Here is a 25,516-nt window from a genome sequence, read left to right as displayed (position 1 = left end):
GTCCCTGTCCTGCCCACTCCCCACTCTGTAGCTGACCTTTGCTGGGGGGCAGACTGGAATCACGGGGGAGGCGGCAGTCCCGGGAGCAGCCTCAACCAACCATCGCTGGGACTTTTCCCTCATTGGTGGAAACGTCTCTTCTGTTCCTCACTCCTTGGGGGGCCCACTCCCAGATGTGTCCCCCCTCCCTGAGGTCCCCAGCTGGGTGGAGCCCCTGTCCCCACTTCAGTGACCTGTCTATTACTTGTCATCTTCTGATGTCGATTCTGCCCGGTCTCACTTCCCTATTTTTCTGCTGGTGCTTCAAAGGAATCGCCTCCCAGAGCACCTGCTTCCTCTTGAATGCTGGCCTGAGCTCTGCTCCTGGGCCAACATGCACCAACACAGATCCCTGTGTCTGAGAAGGACAGGGGGCAGGACCGCACAGAGCACGTGCTCTGTAATCTGTCAGGCTCGTCTGTTCTTGGGGAGCAGTTGGGGCTGATTTCAGGCAGGTTAGAGGAACCCATGCTTCTCACTTTACATCACCCCAGGTTGAGGCAGGAAACCTCACAGAGGAAACCCAGGGACTGTGTCGTGTCTCTGCCACAGCATATGAGCCTGCCAGAGCTACTTGTTAAAATTTCAGGATTTTCTGAGATGGTCAATAAACTCTTGGTCGCTTGAAATCAGCCTTGGTGGAAGAATTTACAGCACGCAAATCAGCAAATGCTACACATCAGGCCCATCACAGCTGGTCCATCACTGTCCAACCTGAGAGAGGGCTCACTCATCAGGATGATATGGGCTGTGCTGATGTCATCTGTTTGCAGTTGTCTCCCAGGATTGCTGATCCTGCTTCAGGAGGGTGGGACATGGATGCTGATGGCTCTCAGGTGCCATATTCCACGGCTTCAAGGCCTCCCCAAGAGAAGCCTGGGGGTTTTGTCCTCTCTGCCCCCATTCTGTGGCTGGTGACTGACTATGAGGGGACATCAGAGCCCAGCCCCTGCCTCAGTCACTCCTAAAGCAGGGGTGCAATTCTGGTTCCTGGGCTTTTCTAGGTGAGGCTGAAGCTGGGCTCAGAGGGAGCACCTCTCTGCTCAGCTCCTTCCTCTGCCCAATCCTGCTCTCCTCCCCCTCCTGCTGACCACACCCCTCAATTAATCACATGACTCTGAATTCCCAGCTCAGGCCCTGCTTCTAGAGAACCGGCCTAGGATGGCGGTGGAGTTGTGTGGAGCCCGGCCAGCTCATCCCAGATGGCTCGGTTGTGGGGCCTGACGTGGAGCTGAGAGAGAGGAGAGGCAGAGGTGTGCAGGGTAGGGGTGCGGGAGAGGGGTTGGGGCGGGGCAGCGCTGGCAGCCAAGGGGCCCTGAGGAGTTTACAAAGTGCTCAGAGTAGGACAGGAGCCCGAGAGCCCAGGGCGATGACTCCTAGTGGTTTCCCGGTGTTTGTGCAGATGTGGAGGCCACGGATCTCATTGGGGGCAGCCTCAGAGATTTGGGGGCACAGAAATCCCACGCAGTGAGGGGAGGAGAAGCAAGAGGTAAGGAAGAGGGGAGGCCATGAGTGGGGACACACAGGGGCTTCTCCTTCCCCCAGACCCCCGCTGTGCCAGGGAGGGACACTGGGCTGTTATCAGGCAAGGTCCTTGTTGATGTGGCCCTTGACCCCCACTTCTGAGGTCTCCGGAGTCATTTTCGGGGCCCCTATATGTGACAGGGCACTTCACATTGTCATGAATAGGGCAGAGAAAGAGAATTCTGAGGAGTATGGACATCTGAAAGCCATTGCTCCTCTGCCTGTGTGGCCCTAGGCAGAAGAAGAGATCTTTCTGGGCCTATGTCTATCTGTAACTGACACCACATAGCCTAATTTGAGAGGATGGTCAATGGCTTAGCTCGAAAAACAAGGTCGAGTACCACATAGGGGCTGAATCTGAGGCGGAGGCTGATGGAGTCTAGGAGACCATAGTTAGTCTGGGTCCATCTCAGGGCACAGATCTGGCTCGTGTGTCGGAGCAGGGACCCAGAGAGACACTTGGAATCCCCATCAGAGAAGCAGGAGGGAAATACATGTCATTCTGTCCTGAGCGAGCAGAACTGGCCCGTCTGCACGAGCCTTTAGCGTCTGGTCCTTACTAGTCAGCAGCTGACACACTGGGGGGCCTCCAGGCTTGCTGTGCTCCGACTGAGGGATGCCCGTGCCAGTCACATCCCGAGTCCTGTTCCCCAGCCCCATGGACTCTCTAGCTTCCGCCCGAGAGTGGGGGTTCCTTGTGCCCCATTCGCACCCCCTGTTCTCCTGTGTGTCACTCTGCCCCTGTGCCTACCCAGCCAGAGCAGGGAAGGATGCTGACAGGGGAGACAGGGGTACACTGGGACTTTCAGGGCCCTGGAACTTCTATCTTCCTGGGCCTCTTCATTCACAAAATACTCTTAAAACTTGTATTATACAACTGCATTCATATAAACATGAATATAACCTAAGCTGCTTTTCATCTTATGTATTCATCAATATGTCAGTGTTTTCATCTGTGATTTTAAACAATTAAAAGTAAAACTTTCTGTGGATCCCTAGATGTCTCAGGGGCTAGGACCGCTGCCTAGTGTGCTGACCGATAAGTGGGTCCTGGCAGGTGACGATCCTGTAGGCGCCCAGACACGCCTGCAGACACTAAATGCCTTCTGCTGTCTTTTCCAGGATGACTTAACCTCGTAGTTCTCTTTCAGCTCCTAGTTTCAGCTGAATTGGTCCATGGGAAAGAGGAAGCTGACCCTGAGCGGAGGGTCCTGACCCTCACCCTCGACCCAAATCCCTGCCTTCACAGCACCATGGCTGCCATCGCAGGTCCCTGCAGAGGGCAGGGGGCAGGGGGCAGGGCCTGAATCCTTCCCCTTGTCCCTGTGAAAAGGACAGGTGATGGGTCATTGAGGGGCATGACTCCATGTCCCCAGTCTGTCATTTTTTGAGTAGGAGGTCCTTGATGGAATGACGTAGCCCATGGGTCTCATTTTCCTCATCAAATGGGCAGTCAGAGAGCTTGTTGATATTCCCCCATATTTGGGGTATTATTTCGGACAGTGGTCCACTTCCATTTCCTTGGTGCCTCATGGATAGGAAGGATGTCTGGGGAGAGAAAAGGGATGATGTCCATGGAGGATCATGGCTTACTCCCTGAGTTTATTGGGGTGACGGGTGCATAATGGTTTCTCAAGGACCAGATGTGGGTTCAGGGGCCAGCCCACCTGGGCACAAGTGCTGTGGGGTCTTTCCTGAGAAGACCTCCGCTCTGACAGGCTGTGAGGACAAACAAGGAAAGCCAGATGCTGGAGGCAGGGACGGCACACCCCCATCCAGGGAGTTGCAGTCTGAGAACCTGACAGGGGACACTCCAAGGACACAGGGAAGGATGGACAAGGGGACTTCAGCCTAAAGTCTGGGCAAATGCCATGGCATACAGGAGGAAAACACAGGGAGGATTTCAGGGGGACCTGGTACCCGGTCAACATGGGTATTGCTAGGTATTTTTCTCCTGTAATCACCTCCTTTTTCTCCTCAGACTTGGGAAATGATACAGCTTGACCAAGAGGCCACTGGGGCAACACCTGGACTGTGACACCAGGTTGCCCAGACGTCCCTCTCTCTCCGTCCTTCTCTAAGGCTGAGTGTGCAACCAGCACATCCGTCCAGGCTGACACCTTGTAAGGTACCATGTCCAAGGCCCCAAGGGTCCTGAGGGCAAACTGATTCCAAGAACCACCACAGTCCTCACAGAAACACGGCCATTCCGTGGGAGACTGGAATAGAATTTGCTTCGAAGTCTCTGAGCCCCTCTATTGCTTTGGCCCATTGTGTCTCCCAGTTGGGCTCCTCCACCTCCCACACTCACCACCTCAGCCTAGAGTTTCAGCCAGAGCCCTGGACAGGGAACCATTGAGGTCAAGTCAGAAGGGACGTCCTGAGGCTGTGAGAGCCAAGAGAGGAAGTGCTGTGTCTAGTTGGAGGTCAGAGGAGGCTTCACAAGGTGAAAGATGACAGCAGGCAGAGGGATCAGGTGCAGAGATGGGAGAAGAGCAGAGGCTTTGAGGGGCCTGAGAGGTTGGAGTGGATGTGCCCCCTGACACCTGAGAGTGCAGGGCTGCGACTGAGGAGGATGGGAGGTGGCAAGACTCCAGCCCTGAGCCTGCTGGAGGTGTTGGGCCCCTGAAGGCAGGGGTTGAAATGTTGGAATCAGCAGCTTGGTATACCCCTGGATAATGGCATGGAGAGTGGACTTTGGTATGGGGGGAGCCTGGAACCAGACACGGTGGAGTCTGGAGGATATGGCTACGCTTCAGAGGAGAAGGGGAGGTGGTAGGACAGGGCAGGGGTGACAGGGGGGACAGGGAGTGTCCTCAGAGGAAGGAGGAGCAGGTGGGGGCTCCCAGGCTCTCAGCTCAGGTCTCCTGTGGGGGCTGCCAGCCAACAGCCCCAGACAGCCCCGTGCGGACAACCAGGATGTTCACAGGGGTCTTGACTCAGAGACACAGACCAGTGATGTGTGTCCCTGATAACTGGCATCTGGAGAAGGGATGTGCCCAGGAATGTGTGAGGATGGGGAGGAGAAGCCGCCCGTGTGCACCTGTGCAAGCCCTGTGTACTATGAGGAGGGTCCTGGGAGGGTACCGAGCAGGAGCCACCAAGGAGGTGGGAGGTGACCCAGGAGAGGGACACCAGGGGAGAAGTGGAAGGGAGCTGTTTCACAGGACAGAGAGTCCACAGTCCTGTGATGATAAGGACAATATTTGAGTGTAGCCTCTGGATCCAGGGAAGGCTGGCCATCCTGCAGGGGTTCTGAGTTTGACAGAGGACAAAGAAATGTGGTCAATAGTGTACGTGACCTTTCTTCGGGCTCGGCTGGGAGGGACTAGGGCAACAAGCCAGTTCTCTTGGGGTCTAGGGATGCGACATTTTTACTCTGAGAAAGGCAGAGAAGACTAGGAGCGGGGACAGATGCAGTCACGCCCCTCACTGGCTGATGGTTAGGTCCAGAGAACAGGATGGTGTGGCCTTGGTGTCTGGGGACAAGCTGGGTGGGAAGGCAAAGATGGAAGTGGGGCTGTCATCTGTTCATCATATGTTAACTGAGTACCTACTGGGTGCCAGGCGGTGTGTAGAGCTGGAGGTTCTGTGGTGAATACACTCCTTCAGCTTGATTCTCAGGAAGTCACAGTGAGGAGGCCGAGAGGGTGTAGGACACAGCCTGGTCCCTCCGTCTCCTGGAGGACTCAACCCTCTGGAGCAACCCTGCCAATGAAACTCCCCATGGGGCCCAGAAGAGGCCAAGATGTTGTCAGGGAGATGGAGAAACCATTTCTTCACCTTACACAGGAGGCAACCTCACCCACTGCCGAGCAATCCCCTGAGGCAAGAGCGGGGCCTGAGGCAAGTCCAGCTCACACCCTGGCCGGGGGCAGGGATGGGGCAGGTGGGGAAGGCTCCTGCTTGAGCAATTGCATCAGGCCCAGGCTGAGCATAAAGGAGGGTCCTGTGGGCTGGGAGGAGGCAGACTCGGGGACCATGGAGACCCAGAGGGCCAGACTCTCCGTGGGCCGCTGGCCACTGTGGCTACTGCTGCTGGGACTAGCGGTGCCTTGGGCCAGCGCCCAGGCCCTGAGCTATAGGGAGGCGGTGCTTCGAGCTGTGGATCGCCTCAATGAGCAGTCCTCAGACCCCAATCTCTACCGCCTCCTGGAGCTGGACCTGCCGCCCAAGGCTGTGAGTCGGGGAGGGGCTGGGGAGGGAGGTGTCTCCCGCCAGGCTTGGCCACACTGTCCCTCCCTTTGCTCGCGCTGTACCTCCTGTCAGGAAGGCACCTCTCCCTCTAGGTGGGATCCCACCTCTACAGAAATCCTCCCAGAGCTGGGTCCCCTCCCCTTGTGAGAGCCTTCTGCCTGGCATCTCTGCTGTGGGAACAGAGCCCTGACAGCCCGCTCAGGCTCCAGGGACTCCTGGGGGCTCCAGGGATACGCTGGGGTCACTTGTTCTGGGATGTGACTTCCCTGCTTCCAGTCCCCTGTGCACCCCATTGTCTTCCCACCAGGGAAGGGCTGTGCTCAGCCTTGGGGTTCCAGTGACAAGGTCTTTCCCTGCAGGTGTCCCCTGACTTCCCTCAGCCCCTCCAAGGGGAGCTGCCCCTCAGGAGAGCGGGTCTGAGTTCCCCTCCTGCTCCCTGTGTGCCTGGGAGCCCAGGACCAGGCTGTGTCCTCCTCCCCTCTGCACCCAGCCCCCAGCCCAGGGCTAGGCACATGGGACGGGCTGTCAAGGGGGCTGTCCTGCTGGGGGCAGGGACACAGGTCACACTAAGAAGCATGAGCCTGAGCCAGTCTCCCCACTTTGATCCTTGAGCAGGACGAGGACCCAGATGCCCCGAAGCCTGTGAGCTTCACGGTGAAGGAGACCGTGTGTCCCAGGAGGACACAGCAGCCACCGGAGCAGTGTGACTTCAAGGAGAATGGGGTGAGGCTGGGGGCTTAGGGCGCTGGTGGGTGCCTCCCAAGACCCGAACAGGAGGCTTGGGGCGGGTTGTGGTTAGCAGCCCCTGGGGTGAGGCTGGTAGCTGGGGGTGCTGGTGGATGCCTCCCAAGAACAGGAACAGGAGGCTCGAAGGTGTGGTGTTATTTGCAGCCCCTGGGGTGAGGCTGGGTGGTTATGGCTCAGGGGTTACAGTGTGACCTGGTGTCTCCCCTTCCAGGTGGTGAAACAGTGTGTGGGGACAGTCACTCTGGACCAGTCCAGGGACCAACAGGACATCACCTGTGATGAGGTGAGTGACCCCTTCCAGGCTGCAGAGGCTGCTGCTGGGTCTGGTTTGTGGAACATCCTTTGGACCAATTCTCTCTGCCATCCCTGTAGCGGCAAGAAAGCCCTCCTCCCCTGGCTCCCCCTCACCCGAGCCCCAGGTCTCCAGGCCGGGCTCTGCAATCCCTTAGAGCAGTGGTTCTTTCATTGGGCTCCCCATACAGGACGTGTCAGAACGGCAAAAATTCTCAGGCCCCACTCTGACGTACTGAATCAGAGTCTAGGTTGGGGCCCAGTAATTTGTCTTGTAAGAGCCCTTCTAAGGGATTCTGTGCTGAAGTTTAAGAGGCACTGACTAGGGTAATGGGCTTTTAGCCCCTGCTTCTGTCCTGCTTTGCTGGGAAGGGCTTGTGCCCCTGGGAAGCCCCTTGTCATCTCTGGGTCTTGGCTTCCTCCTCTGTGAGTGAGTGTAGGGATTCAACTATGTGCTCCAAAGGTCACACCCAGAGGGTGAACTGGGGCCTCAGGGCTCCTGGGGTGGCACTGGGAGGGGGATCAGCAGGTGAGGACAGGGGGTCTTGGGTTGACCCTGGTTCCGACCCAGAAGAAATCTGTTTCCTCCTGGTTCACAGCTTCAGAGTGTTAGGAGCATTCGCCGGCCACGGCTGCCAAGGCCAAGGGTGCCACGTCCATATATCCCACCAAGGATACCAAGGCCAGTATTGCCGCCACCAAGGTTTCCTATTCCAAGGTTTCTGAGACGACGGTGAATGGTTCGCTGATAACTGTCCCATAAAGGCCGAAGGAAGAGTACAGAGGGTTTGCCTGCCCCGGGTCAGCACCTGGACATCAAAAGATAAATTTTTATGAAAAAAATTTCTCCAGGCTTCAATTTTAATTGTGTCACCTGATCCCACACAGAGATGGGTGAGGCAGCTGTTCCTTCCAGGAGGGCAGGGGGAGGCAGCAGGGCCGGGAGGGACAGGACAGGGCTCCATTCTCAAGAACCCCATGCCCTTCACACTCCCCCGCCCTCCTCCTCCTCCACCAAGTAGGGGCTTAAGGAGACCTAGTCTGTGTGCAGTGCTGCTGGGGATGCTGTTCCTGCTGGTATGGAGGTGACAGTCCAGGAGGACCAGGCCTCTTGTTAATCACTCAGGGAGACGCAGTTCAGTCTCCTGCTGGTGGGCTCTAAGGTCAGCCTGCAGGTACAATGTCCAGACTGTTCCACTTCCCTCACAATCTGAACTCTGCAAGACTACCCCACCCCCGGCTTTTGCTCTGGGCATTGAGACACATCAGTCTTTCTCCTGCGGGGTCTCAGATTTCAGATGTGGGCTTGTGTTCAGGGATCCAATGGTACCACAATTGGCACCATTAGAAGCAAGCCTCCTGCTCATCGGGGTGAAGGGCTCTGCCTGAGTGAGAGACACACACAGTGACACACAGGCCACATGTCTGTTTGCCTGGGGGTTTCAGACACTGTCCCTGTCCTGCCCACTCCCCACTCTGTAGCTGACCTTTGTTGGGGGGCAGACTGGAATCACGGGGGAGGCGGCAGTCCCGGGAGCAGCCTCAACCAACCATCGCTGGGACATTTCCCTCATTGGTGGAAACGTCTCTTCTGTTCCTCACTCCTTGGGGGGCCCACTCCCAGATGTGTCCCCCCTCCCTGAGGTCCCCAGCTGGGTGGAGACCCTGTCCCCACTTCAGTGGCCTGTCTATTGACTTGTCCTCTTCTGATGTCGATTCTGCCCGGTCTCACTTCCCTATTTTTCTGCTGGTGCTTCAAAGGAATCGCCTCCCAGAGCACCTGCTTCCTCTAGAATGCTGGCCTGAGCTCTGCTCCTGGGCCGACCTGCACCAACACACAGAGCCCCGTGTGTCAGAGGGACAGCGGGCGGGACCGCGCAGAGCACGTGCTCTGTAATCTGTCAGGCTCGTCTGTTCTTGGGGAGCAGGTGGGGCTGATTTCAGGCGGGTTAGAGGAACCCATGCTTCTCACTCTACGTCACCCCAGGTTGAGGCAGGAAACCTCACAGAGGAAACCCAGGGACTGTGTCGTGTCTCTGCCACAGCATACAAGACTGCAAGAGCTACTTATTAAAATTTCAGGATTTTCTGAGATGGTCATTAAACTCTTGGTCGCTTGAAAGCCGACTTGGTGGAAGAATTTACAGCATGGAAATCAGCAAATGCTACACGTCAGGCCCATCACAGCTGGTCCATCACTGTCCAACCTGAGAGAGGGCTCACTCATCAGGATGATATGGGCTGTGCTGATGTCATCTGTTTGCAGTTGTCTCCCAGGATTGCTGATCCTGCTTCAGGAGGGTGGGACATGGATGCTGATGGCTCTCAGGTGCCATATTCCACGGCTTCAAGGCCTCCCCAAGAGAAGCCTGGGGGTTTTGTCCTCTCTGCCCCCATTCTGTGGCTGGTGACTGACTATGAGGGGACATCAGAGCCCAGCCCCTGCCACAGTCACTCCTAAAGCAGGGGTGCAATTCTGGTTCCTGGGCTTTTCTAGGTGAGGCTGAAGCTGGGCTCACAGGGAGCATCTCTGTGCTCAGCTCCTTCCTCTGCACAACCCTGCTCTCCTCCCCCTCCTGCTGACCACACCCCTCAATTAATCACATGACTCTGAATTCCCAGCTCAGGCCCTGCTTCTAGAGAACCGGCCTAGGATGGCGGTGGAGCTGTGTGGAGCCCGGCCAGCTCATCCCAGGTGGCTCGGGTGTGGGGCCTGACGTGGAGCTGAGAGAGAGGAGAGGCAGAGGTGTGCAGGGTAGGGGTGCGGGAGAGGGGTTGGGGCGGGGCAGCGCTGGCAGCCAAGGGGCCCTGAGGAGTTTACAAAGTGCTCAGAGTAGGACAGGAGGCCGAGAGCCCGGGGCGATGACTCCTAGTGGTTTCCCGGTGTTTGTGCAGATGTGGAGGCCACGGACCTCAGTGGGGGCAGCCTCAGAGATTTGGGGGCACAGAAGTCCCATGCAGTGAGGGGAGGAGAACCAAGAGGTAAGGAAGAGGGAAGGCCTTGAATGGGGACACACAGGGGCTTCTCCTTCCCCCAGACCCCCGCTGTGCCAGGGAGGGACACTGGGCTGTTATCAGGCAAGGTCCTTGTTGATGTGGCCCTTGACCCCCACTTCTGAGGTCTCCAGAGTCATTTTCGGGGCCCCTATATGTGACAGGGCACTTCACATTGTCATGAATAGGGCAGAGAAAGAGAATTCTGAGGAGTATGGACATCTGAAAGCCATTGCTCCTCTGCCTGTGTGGCCCTAGGCAGAAGAAGAGATCTTTCTGGGCCTTTGTCTATCTGTAATTGGGACCCACATAGCCTAATTTGAGAGGATGGTCAATGGCTTAGCTCGAGAAACAAGGTCGAGTACCACACAGGGGCTGAATCTGAGGCGGAGGCTGATGGAGTCTAGGAGACCATAGTTAGTCTGGGTCCATCTCAGGGCACAGATCTGGCTCGTGTGTTGGAGCAGGGACCCAGAGAGACACTTGGAATCCCCATCAGAGCAGCAGGAGGGAAATACATGTCATTCTGTCCTGAGCGAGCAGAACTGGCCCGTCTGCACGAGCCTTTAGCGTCTGGTCCTTACTAGTCAGCAGCTGACACAGTGGGGGGCCTCCAGGCTTGCTCTGCTCCGACTGAGGGATGCCCGTGCCAGTCACATCCCGAGTCCTGTTCCCCAGCCCCATGGACTCTCTAGCTTCAGCCCGAGAGTGGGGGTTCCTTGTGTCCCATTCGCACCTCGTGTTCTCCTGTGTGTCACTCTGCCCCTGTGCCTACCCAGCCAGAGCAGGGAAGGATGCTGACAGGGGAGACAGGGGTACACTGGGACTTTCAGGGCCCTGGAACTTCTATCTTCCTGGGCCTCTTCATTCACAGAATACTCTTAAAACTTGTATTATACAACTGCATTCATATAAACATGAATATAACCCAAGCTGCTTTTCATCTTATGTATTCATCAATATGTCAGTGTTTTCATCCGTGATTTTAAACAATTAAAAGTAAAACTTTCTGTGGATCCCTAGATGTCTCAGGGGCTAGGAACGCTGCCTAGTGTGCTGACCGATAAGTGGGTCCTGGCAGGTGACGATCCTGTAGGCGCCCAGACACGCCTGCAGACACTAAATGCCTTCTGCTGTCTTTTCCAGGATGACTTAACCTCGTGGTTCTCTTTCAGCTCCTAGTTTCAGCTGAATTGGTCCATGGGAAAGAGGAAGCTGACCCTGAGCGGAGGGTCCTGACCCTCACCCTCGACCCAAATCCCTGCCTTCACAGCACCATGGCTGCCATCGCAGGTCCCTGCAGAGGGCAGGGGGCAGGGGGCAGGGGGCAGGGCCTGAATCCTTCCCCTTGTCCCTGTGAAAAGGACAGGTGGTGGGTCATTGAGGGGCATGACTCCATGTCCCCAGTCTGTCATTTTTTGAGTAGGAGGTCCTTGATGGAATGACGTAGCCCATGGGTCTCATTTTCCTCATCAAATGGGCAGTCAGAGCTGGTGGATATTTCCAAGGTTAGGGGCACAGTTTGTGGTTCTGGTCCAGTTCCATTGCTCTGGAGCCTCTGGAGTCTCACAGACAGGAAGGATGGTTGGGAGGAGAAAAGGAGCCGGGACGTCCAGATCATGGCTAATTTCCTGAGGTTGTTGGCACGACGGGTGCATGAGGGTTTCTCAAGGATCAGATGTGGAGTCAGGGGCCAACCAACCTGGGGACAAGGGCAGAGGGGCCTTTCCTGAGAACACGTCTGCTCTGACAGGCTGTGAGGACAAACCAGGAAAGTCAGATGCTAGAGGCAGGGACAGCACACCCCCATCCAGGCAGTTGTAGTCTGAGGACCTGACAGGCGACCTTCCAAGGACCCAGACTGCGGTCCAAAGTCTGAGCAAACGCAAAGGTGCAGAGGCAGGAAAGCACAGAGAGGATTTCAAGGGGATCTGATACCCGGTCACCGTGGGTTTTGCTAGTTATTTTCTACTGCAATCACCTCCTTTTCTTCCTCCTTCTTGGGAAAAGGATACAGCTTGACCAAGAGGCCACTGGGGCAACACCCGGACTGTGACACCAGGTTGCACAGAAGCCCCTCTCTCCTTCCTTTTCGAAGGGTGAGTGCGAAACCAGCACATCCGACCAGGCTGTTACCTTCTGAGGTGCCCCATTCCGTTGCCCAGAGTCCCCAGGTCACAGGTGGCCATGGCCTATCCCAGGCCTTCAGTCTCAGGGCCATTCCATGGGACACTGGATTAGAATTGGCATCTGGTCTCTGGGATCCTCTAACACATCGGCTCATTCACTTTCCCAGCTGGACCCCCTCCTCCTCCCTCTCTGGCCACTCCATCCTGGTGTCTCAACCTGAGCCCTGGAGAGGGAGTACCTTGGGGACAAGTCAGAAGAGACTTTGTGAGGCTGTGGGAGCTAAGATGGGGAGTTGCTGTTTCTCTGGTTGAAGGTCAGATAAGGCTTCACAAAACGAAAAGTCACGGCAGTCAGAGGGATCAGGTGTAGCGATATGAGAAGAGCAGAGGCTCCGAGGGGCCTGAGAGGTTGGGGTGGACGTGGCGGCCTGACACAGGGTTTTGCAGGTGAGCACCTGAGGACAACCTGATCCAGACCCTGAGCCACTGACTCAAGGCGGGAGGTTTGATGGACCCCTGGACAATGGCAGGGAACACTGGGCTGTGGTGTGGGAAGAGCCTGGAACCAGAAAAGGTGGAGTCTGGAGGTTGTGGCTACACTTCAGAGGAGAGGAGATGGTGGTAGGACAGGGCAGGGGTGACAGTGGGGACAGGGAGGGCCCTCAGAGGAAGGAGCAGGTGGGGTTCCCAGGCTCTCAGCTCAGGGCTCCCGTGAGGGCTCCTAGCCAACAGCCCCAGACAGCCCTGTGCTGACAACCAGGAGTGTTCACAGGAGTGTTGCCTCGGACCCACAGACCAGTGATGTGTGTCCCTGATAACTAGTATCTGAGGAAGGGATGTGCCCAGAATGCATGAGAACTGCTTTGAGAAGCTGTACAGATCACGTGTGCAAGCCCTGCAGTAAAAGTTTTATTAAAAGTTGAGTACTTAGATTAGACAGAGCAGGAGGCACCCAGGAGGCCAGGAAGTGGACCCAGGAAGGTGGTCCCAGGGGAGAATGGGGGAGGGGGCAGTTTCAGTAGACAGAGGGGTCCCTGGCACCTGTGAAGGCAAGGAGAAGGCTTCAGCATGGCCGTTGTATCATTCGAAAGCTGTTAAGCAGACATGGACCTTGAGTTGAAAGAGGACAAATAGTGGGGTCAGAGTGTAGATGAGCCTTCTCTTACTGGCTGTCTGGGTAAGGGGAACAGTGTGCATCTGGAAGGGGCTGGGACAGGACATTTTTAGAGTGAAGAAGGCAAAGGAGAAGAATCCAGAAGAGGGGACAGTGGAGGAGATGCCCTGTCTGGCTGAGGGCTGGGTCCGCAGAATAGGACGGTGTGGCCCTGATGTCTGCCTAGGGAGTGGATGGGTGTGAAAGGCACTAGATGGGGGTGGTCCTGCCATCTATTCATCATATGTTAACTGAGTGCCTACTGGGGGCCAGGAGGCCCAGGAGCTGGAGGTTGTGTGGTGAATACACTCTTTCAGCCTGATTCTGAGGAGATCACAGTGAGGAGGCCGAGAGGGTGTAGGACACAGCCATTCCCTCTGTATCCTGGAGGACTCAACCCTCTGGAGCAACCCTGCCCATGAAACTCCCCATGGGGCCCAGGAAAGGCCGAGATGCTGTCAGGGAGATGGAGGAACCTTTTCTTCACCTTGCACAGGAGGCAGACCTCACCCACTGCCCAGCAATCCCCTGAGGCAAGAGCGGGGCCTGAGGCAAGTCCAGCTCACACCCTGGCCGGGGGCAGGGATGGGGCAGGTGGGGAAAGCTCCTGCTTGAGCAATTGCATCAGGCCCAGGCTGAGCATAAAGGAGGGTCCTGTGGGCTGGGAGGAGGCAGACTCGGGGACCATGGAGACCCAGAGGGCCAGCCTCTCCCTGGGCCGCTCGTCACTGTGGCTACTGCTGCTGGGACTAACGGTGACTTGGGCCAGCGCCCAGGCCCTGAGCTATAGGGAGGCGGTGCTTCGAGCTGTGGATCGCCTCAATGAGCAGTCCTCAGACCCCAATCTCTACCGCCTCCTGGAGCTGGACCTGCCGCCCAAGGCTGTGAGTCGGGGAGGGGCTGGGGAGGGAGGCGTCTCCCGCCAGGCTTGGCCACACTGTCCCTCCCTTTGCTCGCGCTGTACCTCCTGTCAGGAAGGCACCTCTCCCTCTAGGTGGGATCCCACCTCTAACAGAAATCTTCCCAGAGCTGGGTCCCTTCCCGTCGTGAGAACCTTCTGCCTGGCATCTCTGCTGTGGGAACAGAGCCCTGACAGCCCGCTCAGGCTCCAGGGACTCCTTGGGGCTCCAGGGATACGCCGGGGTCACTGGCTCTGGGATGTGACTTCCCTGCTTCCAGTCCCCTGTGCACCCCATTGTCTTCCCACCAGGGAAGGGCTGTGCTCAGCCCGGGTGTTCCAGTTTCAAGGTCTTTCCCTGCAGGTGTCCCCTGACTTCCCTCAGCCTCTCCAAGTAGAGTTGCCCCTCAGGAGAGCGGGTATGAGTTGCATTCCTGCTCCCTGTGTGCCTGGGAGCTCAAGACTAGGCTGTGTCCTCCTCTCCTCTGCACCCAGCTCCCAGCCCAGGGCCAGGCACATGGGACGGGCTGTCAAGGGGGCCGTCCTGCTGGGGGCAGGGAGACAGGTCACACAAAGAAGCATGAGCCTGAGCCAGTCTCCCTACTTTGATCCTTGAGCAGGACGAGGACCCAGATGCCCCGAAGCCTGTGAGCTTCACGGTGAAGGAGACCGTGTGTCCCAAGAGGACACAGCTGCCTCCGGAGCAGTGTGACTTCAAGGAGAATGGGGTGAGGCTGGGGGCTTCGGGCGCTGGTGGGTGCCTCCCAAGACCCAAACAGGAGCCTTGGGGCAGGTGGTGGTTAGCAGCCCCTGTGGTGAGTCTGGGTGTTTATGGCTCAGGGTTTCCAGTGTGACTTGGAGTCTCCCCTTCCAGGTGGTGAAACAGTGTTTGGGGACAGTCAACCTGTACCAGCTCAGGGACAACAACTTCGATATAACATGTAATGAGGTGAGTGACCCCTTATGGGCTGCAGGGGCTACTGATGGAGGTGGTGTGTGAAACAGCCTTTGGACCAATTCCCCGCTGTGCCATCCCTGTAGTGGCAGGAGGGACCTCCTCCCCTGGCTCCCCCTTACCTGAGCCCCAGGTCTCCAGGCCGGGCTCTGCAGTCCCTTAGAGCAGTGGTTCTCTCAGTGGGCTCCTCTCTTGGGAACTAGAGAAAAAGGCTGATTCTCAGGCATGACTCAGACCTACAGAATCATTGTGTGATGTGGAGCCCAGTAATTTCTATTTTAAGAGCCCTTCTGAGGGATTTCTGAGTGTGCTGAAGCTTGAGAGGCAGTGACTAGAGACAGGACCTTTCTGCCCCTGCTCCCGTCCTGCTTTTCTGAGATGGGTTTGTGCCCCTGGGAAGCCCCCTGTCATCTCTGGACCTTGGTCCTCATCTGTCTGTGGGAGAGATGATTCAACCACGTGCTCCAAGTGACACAGACAAGGAGGTCTAATGGTGCCTCAAGTCTCCTTCGGTGTTCCAAGATGGAAGATTTTCAGATGGGGAGGGATCTGGTCTTGTCCCTAAGTCAGTCCTCACAAGAATCCTGTTTCCTTCTGCTTCACAGCTCCAAAGTGTCGGGTTATTTGGCCCGATTCTTGGTATCGTCCGTGCCGGTGTGAAATTGGTTCTAGATAAGTTTGGCAAATAATCGGATAGATTGGTGATAAAATTCGCCCAGGGTAGAGTCCTAATGATCACCTAACTCTGGCTCAGTTGTTCAAACTCTGAAAAATAAATTCTTATGAATTTCAAATTCACCTGTCTCTTGTCCTACTCTTACCGGGGGTCATTATCCCCCATTGCCCTCTTGTGTGTGTGTGTGTGCGTGTGTGCGTGTGTGGTCACTTCCGTGAACACAGAGATGGGTGTGGCAGCTGTTCCTTCCAGGATGGCGGGGGGAGGCAGCAGGGCCGGGAGGGACAGGATAGGGCTCCATTCCCAGGAACCCCATGCCCTTCACATTCCCCTGCCCTCCTCCTCCTCCACCAAGTAGGGGCTTAAGGAGACCTAGTCTGTGTGCAGTGATGCTGGGGATGCTGTTCCTGCTGGTATGGAGGTGACAGTCCAGGAGGACCAGGTGGCTTGTTAATCACTTGGGGAGACACAGCTCAGTCTCCTGCTGTCGGGCTCTAGGTTCAGCCTGTAAGTACAGTGCCCAGATGGTTCCACTTCCCTCACAATCTGAACTCTGTAAGAGCCCACGCACCCCGCTCCTGGGCTTTGCTCTGGGCATTGAGACACATCAGTCTTTCTTCTGCGGGGTCTCAGATTTCAGGTGTGGGCTTGTGTTTAGGGATGCAATGGTACCACAATTGGCACCATTAGAAGCAAGCCTCCTGCTCATCGGGGTGAAGGGCTCTGCCTGAGTGAGAGACACACACAGTGACACACAGGCCACATGTCTGTTTGCCTGGGGGTTTCAGACACTGTCCCTGTCCTGCCCACTCCCCACTCTGTAGCTGACCTTTGTTGGGGGGCAGACTGGAATCACGGGGGAGGCGGCAGTCCCGGGAGCAGCCTCAACCAACCATCGCTGGGACTTTTCCCTCATTGGTGGAAACGTCTCTTCTGTTCCTCACTCCTTGGGGGGCCCACTCCCAGATGTGTCCCCCCTCCCTGAGGTCCCCAGCTGGGTGGAGCCCCTGTCCCCACTTCAGTGACCTGTCTATTGACTTGTCCTCTTCTGATGTCGATTCTGCCCGGTCTCACTTCTCTATTTTTCTGCTGGTGCTTCAAAGGAATCGCCTCCCAGAGCACCTGCTTCCTCTTGAATGCTGGCCTGAGCTCTGCTCCTGGGCCAACCTGCACCAACACACAGAGCCCCGTGTGTCAGAGGGACAGCGGGCGGGACCGCGCAGAGCACGTGCTCTGTAATCTGTCAGGCTCGTCTGTTCTTGGGGAGCAGTTGGGGCTGATTTCAGGCAGGTTAGAGGAACCCATGCTTCTCACTCTACGTCACCCCAGGTTGAGTGAGGTTCTACAGAGGAAACTAAGGGAATTCCTTCTGTCTGCCGCTGGGTACTTCATTGCGACAGGCAGAACAGAGACCGGGGGAGGATCTGAACCACGTCACTGAGCCCCCCAGCCCCAGACAGGAGCCTGCAGGTGCTGTGGGGGCTGGGGGCCCTGTTGGGGATGGGTGCTGAGGCTCAGGCTTCCGAGGGCAGACCCTAGGAGTGGTCTGGGATTGGCAGTGTGGGGACCGCCTGAGAGGGCTGGAGCGCGGTAAGGGCTGAAACTGGGAGTGTGTGCGAAGGAATCGGTCTGTCATAACCCCCGTTATTAGGTTGCTGCGGAGGGAGGAGCGGAACTCCTCACTCTGCCTGGCCCGCTGGCCCCTGGGAGCTGTGGGAGGGCAGAGTGCTGGGGCAGAGGCGGGGCCCAGGTCTGAGCCCATTCTCAGAATGAGCTAAGTTCAAGGTTGTTGTGTGGGTTTGGCCGCTGCAGCTGTTCAGCCTCCAAGACATCCGTTTACACCTGTGCATGAAGAAGGTCCCTGTGCTCAGTGGGAAGGGTTGTGGGCTGTGATGCTTGCCCCGGAAGACAGCCCCCAAAATTTATCTTGTTCACTCTGTCTGTGCCTCCCTAGTGGTTCTAACTGGGGCCACAGTTGTGGACATTCGCCCTCACTGGCCCTGAAATAGGTAAATGAACGGTGACTGTCCCTGCTGAGCAAGGCATCCCCTGCTTGGAGGTCACGTCCACTGGGGAGAGATTTTCTATGGAGAGGAGGGGAGATGCCCTCCTCTCTCCAGCCCCATCTCACTGAGTTTGGTAACTGCTCTCAGAGCAGCTCTGGGACCCTTCCCATCGCCAAGGCAAAACCTGCTTCTGGGGTTGTCATAGTGACAACACTGTGAAGAGCACCTGGGCCCACGGAGTCCTACACCCATCGTGCCTCCTCCTCCTGCTCCTCCTCCCTCCTCACCCACTTCTTTTTAATTGTAAGCGTTGTTAAGGGACATATCCTCCTTATAAAATATTCAAGCAATCCTAGTACAAATACACTCCTTTTGACAACTTGCTTTCCTGCCTCACGCATCACAATCTCCACATTAGAAACAACCTCCATTCATCAATCGTGTGAGTGTCTGTTCTGATGTTTTTTCTAGACATGTATATACATATAGGCACATAAAGATACCGTGTCTTGCTTTATGGTGACTGATGTTTACATAAATGGAATCAGTTAGTACGTTTATTTTGCAATTGGCCTTTTCCCCTTAAAGATACATCTGGCAACTTTCTAGTTTTAAAACCTTCAATTGAAATATTACAACTACATAAGAAAAACACACCACTGATAAATGGACAGCTTGCTGAGTGCTTGCTATGTGAACGCCAAAGTGTAATCAGCACCCAGAAGTCTCCTCCCCCTTCTACCCTTAACCATGACCCCGACTTTGAACGCCACAGATCAGTGATGCCAGATTTTGAAATGTGTAGAAAATAGAACCATACCGTATATACGCTTTTCAGGTAATTTCTTCATGCAACATGTTTGTGAGAATCCTCCGTGTTATTGTGTGTAATTATCTTCGTTCATATTTTGTTGCTAAGTTGTAGTCCGCTGTATAAATATACCAGAATACGCTTATTCTTTTACTTGTGAAGGATATTTGGGTAGTTGCCAGCTCATTTTTTGAAACGGCTGCACTGTAGTCCATATGGTGGACATAGCATTCGCACCAATACGTGTCTCAAGGGTTTCTAGTTCCCCAACTCGGCCCAACAAAGATACAAGGAAGCACCATGGTTTCTTCCTCCCCATGCACGTGAGTGAGGCTCCCGACAAGTGGGACTTCAGGGGGACGCCGACAATGGCCTGTGCTGTGGCAGGCTCTCCATGTGAGCATGTCCTGGGGGTGGCTATGGAGTGGATGGCTGCTGTCCCTCTTTCCCCCAGGAGTCTGGAAGGCTCTGTAGAGACTGGGACTCTGATCCTCATGTCCAAGTTCGTATGGGAGGAGTTTCTCTATGGAGGAGAAGAGGGCCTCCCATGCATGTGTAAGAAATCTCCCATTTTACAAACCAGGAGAAAGAGGTGCAGTTGGTGAAGGTCTGGTTTAAGGTCACGTATGTGCTCCCCAGGTTGGGCAGAAGGCAGGACCAGAGGACAGGTCGCTCAGCCCTGACCCTGGCTCCTTCTCTTGTACCATTTTGAAGTCCAGGGCTTGGGGCTGGGATAAGGAAGTGTCTAAACACAGGTGAGACTGTGCTTTTTCCAGTTGGGGGTTTTAACTGCAGGATGGGATGTCTGCCTCAACCAGACTGGGATGGGAAATAGAGGGGGATGGGAAAGGAGGGAACCCACGTAGGGTGCCAGGCGGTGGAAACACACCCTTACCAGCTCCAGCAGGACCGTCTGCTCCCACCTCTTGGCTGGGGTGTCCTCTGTTGGGTTGGGGGGAACGTTAGGAGAGAACCCAAGGCCTAGCCTGACCATCTCGAGGCACAGCTACTGTGACCTTGGAGACCCTCCCAGTCCTGACCCGGCTCCTTAGACCCCCTTCCCTCTCACCCTGCTCCTCTCGCTGTCTAAGCAAGAACTCAGCCAGGGAATGCAGGAAATGGAGGCAGTGCCCAGATGCGCCTGTCTACAGCTCACCCTCCCGCTCCCCGTGTGGGCTTCTCAGTTGTGTCTGAGACAATGAGAGCTGGGCTCCCACTCATTGCTGCTGCGAGTTCCCACCAGGGCAGAGTTTTCCCAAAGAAGTCACAGCTGATAAGAGGCCAACCAATGATCAGACACATGTCTGCTGGACTCCAGAGTCTAAGGACCCATCGAGCCCTCGGGGGCCGCTTTCTGCCCTGTTGATAATAAGAGATGCTGTTTCTGGACCATCAATCCTGGTCTCTTTGGTCCCAACTTCTTTCCGTGGGTTGACTCCTCTATCAGACCTCATCCTTGATCAGCCACCTGTCCCCATGGAAGGATGGGGAAGGGGACCTCAGTCCTAAGGTTTAGGAAACACAAAGGTGCAGAGGCAGGAAAGCACAGGGAGGATTTCAGGGGGACCTGATACCTGGTCACCGTGGCTATTGCTAGTTATTTTCTCCTGTAATCACCTCCTTTTCCAACTCTGACTTGGGAAAATGATACAGCTTGACCAAGAGGCCACTGGGGCAACACCTGGACTGTGTTACCAGGTTGCACAGAAGCCCCTCTCTCCTTCCTTCTCCATGGCTGAGAGTGCAACCAGGGCCATCTGTCCAGACTATCGCCTTCTGACTTGCCCCAGCCAAACACCGAGAATCCCACAGGTCACCTGAGGCCAATTGGTACCCCAGTCATTCCATGGGAGACTGGATTAGAACTTGTGTCATGGTCTCTGGGCCACTGTAACACATTGGCTCATTCATTCTCCCAGCTGAGCTCCCTTGTCCTCCCACACTGGCCACCTCAGAGCCCTGGAGAAGGGGTCACTTGGGGACAAGTCAGAACAGACTTCCTGAGGCTGTGGGAGCCAAGATAGGAGTTGCTGTTTCTCTGGTTGAAGGTCAGACAAGGCTTCACATGGTGGAAGGTCACAGCAAGCAGAGGGATCAGGTGCAGAGTCGGGAGGAAGGGAAAGAGCTCGAGACAGGCCTGAGAGGTCGGGGTGCACGTGGCAGCCTGACCTGAGCATGCGGGGCAGCGAGTGAGGACCGTGGGAAGCATCAAGGTTCAGACCCTGATGCCGGGAGGAGGTGTGTGAGCTGCTGAAGGCAGGGGGTAAAATGGCCAAATCGGCAATTTGATGGAGCCCCCAGACACAATGTGGAAGGAGAATTGATTTCTAGAAGAGCCTGGAACCAGAGACGGTGGAGTCTGGAGGTTGTCACTACACTTCAGAGGAGAGGGGGTGGTGGCAGGACAGGGCAGGGGTGACGGGGGGACAGGGAGGGCCCTCAGAGGAAGAAGGAGCCAGTGGGGGCTCCCAGGCTGCCAGCTCAGGGCTCCCGTGGGGGCTCCCAGCCGACAGCCCCAGACAGCCCTGTGCGGACAGCCAGGGGTGTTCACAGGAGTCTTGACTCAGAGACACAGACCAGTGATGTGTGTCCCTGGTAACTGGTATCTGAGGAAGGGATGTGCCCAGGAATGTGTGAGGACTGCGAGGAGAAGCCATCTGGGTGCACCTGTGCAAGCCCTGTGTATTACGAAGAGGGTCCTGGGAGGAGACGGAGAAAAAAGAGGAAACAAGGTGGCAGGAGGGGACTCAGGAGAGCGACACCAGCAGAGAATGGGGCAGGAGGCGGTTGCGGGAGGACAGAGGGAAGCCCAGAGCCTGTGTAAATAAAGACAGCGCGTCAGCATGGGTTTTGGATCCAGCGACGGCTGGCCAGCTTATAGGGCCTTGAGTGTGAGAGAAAACACATTGGGGTCACGATGCGGGTGATCCGATCTCAGGCTTGGTTGTGGGGAATCTCGGGCTTGGTTTTGGGAGGCAGGACAGCAGGACAAGATAGTGGGGTCTGGGGACACGACATTTTTATTCATTTTTTTTATTGAAGTATTGTTGAGTTACAGCGTTGTGTTAGTTTCTGGCATACAGCATAGTGATTCAGTTATACATGTATGTATTTCTTTTCATATTCTTCTTCAGTACAGGTTTTTACAGGATAGTCAATATAGTTCTCTGTGCTATACAGTAGGACCTTGTGTGTCTATTTTACATATAGTAGCATCTGCTAATCCTGAACTCCCAGTTTATCCCTCCCCACCCCTTTCCCACTCCTGGTAGCCATAAGTTTGTTGTCTATGTCTGTGAGTGTGTTTCTGTTTTGTAAATAAGTTCATTTGTGTCGTTTAAAAAGTCCACATATGAGTGATATCATGTAGTTTTTGTCTTTCTCTTCCTGGCTTATTCACTTAGTATGATAATGTCTGGGTCCATCCATGTCGCTGCAAAAGGCATTATTTTATTCTTTCTTATGGCTGAGTAGTATTCCACTGTATATAAATACGACAGCCTCTTTATCCAGTCGATGGACATTTAGGCTGTTTCCATGTCGTGGCTATTGTAAACAGTGCTGCTATGAACATTGGGGTGCAGGTATCTTTTCGAATTAGAGTTTCCTCTGGATATATGCCCAGGGTTGCTGGATTATACAGTGAGTCTATCTTTAGTTTTTAAAGGTCTCCACTGTTTTCAATCACAGTTTCACAAAATTACACTCCCATCAACAATGTAGGAGGGTTCCCTTTTCCCTAGACCCTCTCCAGCATTTTAATAATGGCCATTCTGACCAGTATGAGTTGATACCTTGCTGTAGCTTTGATTTGCATTTATCTGATAATTAGCCATATTGAGAATCTTTGCACGTGACTATTGGCCATCTGTATGTCTTCATTGGGGAAATATCTGTTTAAGTCTTCAGGACAAGACATTTTTAGGTTGAGAAAGGCAGTGGAGAAGAATCCAGGAGAGGTGACAGATGGAGCGCAGCCCCTCACTGGCTGAGGGCTGAGTCTAGAGAGCAGGATGGAGGGTTCTTGACTGTCTGCCCAGGTGCTGGCTGACTGCATCAGGCTTTGGTTGGAGGTGGTGCTGTCATCCATTCATCGAACTTTAACTAGATGCCTACTGGGTGCCAGGCGGTGTGTAGAGATGGAGGTTGTGTGGTGAATACACTCCTTCAGCTTGATTCTCAGGAGGTCACAGTGAGGAGGCCGAGAGGGTTTAGGACACAGCCTGGTCCCTCCGTCTCCTGGAGGACTCAACCCTCTGGAGCAACCCTGCTCATGAAACTGCCCCATGGGGCCCAGGAGAGGCCGAGATGCTGTGAGGGAGATGGAGAAACCATTTCTTCACCTTCCACAGGAGGCAACCTCACCCACTGCCCAGCAATCCCCTGAGGCAAGAGCGGGGCCTGAGGCAAGTCCAGCTCACACCCTGGCCGGGGGCAGGGATGGGGCAGGTGGGGAAGGCTCCTGCTTGAGCAATTGCATCAGGCCCAGGCTGAGCATAAAGGAGGGTCCTGTGGGCTGGGAGGAGGCAGACTCGGGGACCATGGAGACCCAGAGGGCCAGCCTCTCCACGCGCCGCTGGTCACTGTGGCTACTGCTGCTGGGACTAGCGGTGCCTTGGGCCAGCGCCCAGGCCCTGAGCTTTAGGGAGGCGGTGCTTCGAGCTGTGGATCGCCTCAATGAGCAGTCCTCAGACCCCAATCTCTACCGCCTCCTGGAGCTGGACCTGCCGCCCAAGGCTGTGAGTCGGGGAGGGGCTGGGGAGGGAGGCGTCTCCCGCCAGGCTTGGCCACACTGTCCCTCCCTTTGCTCGCGCTGTACCTCCTGTCAGGAAGGCACCTCTCCCTCTAGGTGGGATCCCACCTCTCACAGACATCCTCCCAGAGCTGGGTCCCCTCCCCTTGTGAGAGCCTTCTGCCTGGCATCTCTGCTGTGGGAACAGAGCCCTGACAGCCCTCTCAGGCACCAGGGACTCCTGGGGGCTCCAGGGATACGCTGGGGTCACTGGCTCTGGGATGTGAATTCCCTGCTTCCAATCCCCTGTGCATGCCATTGTCTCCCCACCAGAGAAGGGGTGTGCTCAGCCTGGAGATTCCAGTGACAAGGTCTTTCCCTGCAGGTGCCCCTGACTTCCCTCAGCCCCTCAAAGGGGGATGTGCTTCTCATGAGATGGGGTCTGAGGTCCCCTCCTGCTCCCTGTGTGCCTGGGAGCCCAGGACCAGGCTGTGTCCTCCTCCCCTCTACACCCAGCCCGCAGCCCAGGGCGAGGCACATGGGATGGGCTTTCAAGAGGGCTGTTCTGCTGCGGGGCAGGGACACAGGTCACCCAAGGAAGCATGAGCCTGAGCCAGTCTCCCCACTTCGATCCTTGAGCAGGATGAGGACCCAGACGCCCCGAAGCCTGTGAGCTTCACGGTGAAGGAGACCGTGTGTCCCAGGAGGACACAGCTGCCACCGGAGCAGTGTGACTTCAAGGAGAAAGGGGTGAGGCTGGGAGCTGAGAACGCTGGCGGATGCCTCCCAAGGACCCGAACAAGAGGCTTCGGAGGGTGGTTAGCAGCCCCTGGGGTGAGGCTGTGTGTTTATGGCTCAGGGATTCCAGTCTGAACTGGAGGTTCCCCTTCCAGGTGGTGAAACAGTGTTTGGGGACAGTCACTCTGGACCAGGTCAAGGACCAAATAGACATCAGTTGTAATAAGGTGAGTGGCCCTTCTTGTTTTGAGCTGCTCTGGGGAGAGGTGTGGAACATCATTTGGACCAGTTTTGTTCTTGTTCATTCAGGGCTTCCTACCCTGGCTCCCCCCTTACCTGAGCCCAAGTCTCCAGCCTGGGCTCTGCAATCCCTTAGAGCAGTGGTTTGTTCTCTAAGTGGCATTATCACCTGGGAACTATTGGAAAGGCAGCTTCTTAGTCCACATTCAGACCTACTGAGACAAAGTTGGGGTGTGTCCCAGAAATTTGTATTTTAAGAAGCCTTCCTGGGGATTCTGACTGTGCTGAAGTTTGAGAGGCACTGACTACAGTAATGGGATTTCTGCTTCTGCTTCTGTCCAGCTGTGGTGGCCAGTGATCCGGGGAGGCCTTGGCATCTCTGTGTCCTGGTTTTCTCATCTGTCTATGGGAGTAGGGATTCAACCACATGCTCCAAAGTTATAGCCACAGAGTGAATGGGACCCAAGCCTCCAGGAGTGGCTCAGGAGTAGGATGTGTAGAAAGGGACCTGAATCATTTTGATTCTGGATCAGTACTGACAAGAAGCCTGTTTCTTCCTGGTTCACAGCTCCAGAGTGTAAGGGGATTTTTTCCACCACCATTCCCACCTGGACCCTTCCCATTTCCCCCTTTCCCACCAATCCCGCCAATACCACCATTTCCATTTCCGCGGCCGTTTGTTAGAAGACGACGGTGAAGGATTGGCTGATACCTTGCCCATCAGAGGACTCTGCTGAATTGTGAGCCCCCGGAAGTCCTAAGGGTCTTTTTTATTCTGGCTCAGTGTTTCAGATTCTGAAATAAATTGTTCTGAAAACAACTTCCTCCGGTATCTCCCACTTACTGTCACCAGGTCCTAAACGCTGGGAGGCCGAGGTTGTGTGTGGGTGTGTTTGCGTGTGTGTGTCTGTGAATGTGGTCACTTCCGTGAACGCAGAGATGGGTGTGGCAGCTGTTCCTTCCAGGATGGCGGGGGGAGGCAGCAGGGCCGGAAGGGACATGACAGGTCTACATTCCCAGGAACCCCATGCCCTTCACACTCCCCCGCCCTCCTCCTTCTCCATCCAGTAGGGTCTTAAGGAGACCTTGTCTGTGTGCAGGGCTGCTTAGGATGCTGTTCCTGCTGGTATGGAGGTGACAGTCCAGGAGGACCAGACCACTTGTTAATCAGTCAGGGAGACACAGCTCAGTTTCCTGCTGGCGGGCTCTAGGGTCAGCCTGCAGGTACAATGTCCAGATTGTTCGACTTCCCTCACAATCTGAACTCTGCAAGAGCCCACCCTTCCTGGCTTTTGCTCTGGGCATTGAGACAATTCAGTCTTTCTTCTGCGGGGTCTCAGATTTCAGGTGTGGGCTTGTGTTCAAGAATCAAATGGTACCACAATT

At 55.5% G+C, this 25,516-nt stretch overlaps 3 protein-coding genes across 4 annotated transcripts; all 3 read left to right on the top strand.

The window, feature by feature from the left end:
* Positions 1-5,505: 5,505 nt before the first annotated feature.
* LOC105080319 (protegrin-2-like) lies at positions 5,506-7,632 on the top strand. The gene is made up of 4 exons (XM_045506008.2): positions 5,506-5,742; positions 6,376-6,483; positions 6,719-6,790; positions 7,398-7,632. The coding sequence occupies exons 1-4, from the start codon at positions 5,545-5,547 to the stop codon at positions 7,533-7,535; spliced, it is 516 nt and encodes a 171-aa protein (XP_045361964.2). The 5' UTR covers positions 5,506-5,544; the 3' UTR covers positions 7,536-7,632.
* A 1,776-nt stretch (positions 7,633-9,408) lies between these two features.
* Positions 9,409-15,725, top strand: LOC105080298 (antibacterial peptide PMAP-23-like). 2 transcript variants are annotated; one of them, XM_074344967.1, is made up of 7 exons: positions 9,409-9,544; positions 9,694-9,780; positions 10,968-11,300; positions 11,803-11,891; positions 14,593-14,700; positions 14,847-14,921; positions 15,533-15,725. In XM_074344967.1, exons 3-7 carry the CDS (start codon positions 11,246-11,248, stop codon positions 15,614-15,616), a joined length of 411 nt encoding a protein of 136 aa, XP_074201068.1. In that variant the 5' UTR covers positions 9,409-9,544; positions 9,694-9,780; positions 10,968-11,245; the 3' UTR covers positions 15,617-15,725. The 2 variants fall into 2 exon arrangements, with proteins under 2 accessions (XP_074201068.1, XP_074201067.1); XM_074344966.1 differs by lacking the exons at positions 9,409-9,544; positions 9,694-9,780; positions 10,968-11,300; positions 11,803-11,891 and adding an exon at positions 13,639-13,958.
* Positions 15,726-22,923: 7,198 nt separating this feature from the next.
* Positions 22,924-24,950, top strand: LOC105080318 (protegrin-2-like). Its single transcript, XM_074344118.1, has 4 exons — positions 22,924-23,159; positions 23,795-23,902; positions 24,046-24,117; positions 24,699-24,950. The coding sequence occupies exons 1-4, from the start codon at positions 22,962-22,964 to the stop codon at positions 24,825-24,827; spliced, it is 507 nt and encodes a 168-aa protein (XP_074200219.1). The 5' UTR covers positions 22,924-22,961; the 3' UTR covers positions 24,828-24,950.
* The last annotated feature ends 566 nt before the right edge of the window (positions 24,951-25,516 follow it).

The sequence above is a fragment of the Camelus bactrianus genome, chromosome 17 (genome assembly GCF_048773025.1).
Source record: "Camelus bactrianus isolate YW-2024 breed Bactrian camel chromosome 17, ASM4877302v1, whole genome shotgun sequence".
In the NCBI taxonomy this organism is placed as follows: Eukaryota; Metazoa; Chordata; class Mammalia; order Artiodactyla; family Camelidae; genus Camelus; species Camelus bactrianus.
This window is presented reverse-complemented; position numbering and strand designations above follow the sequence as displayed.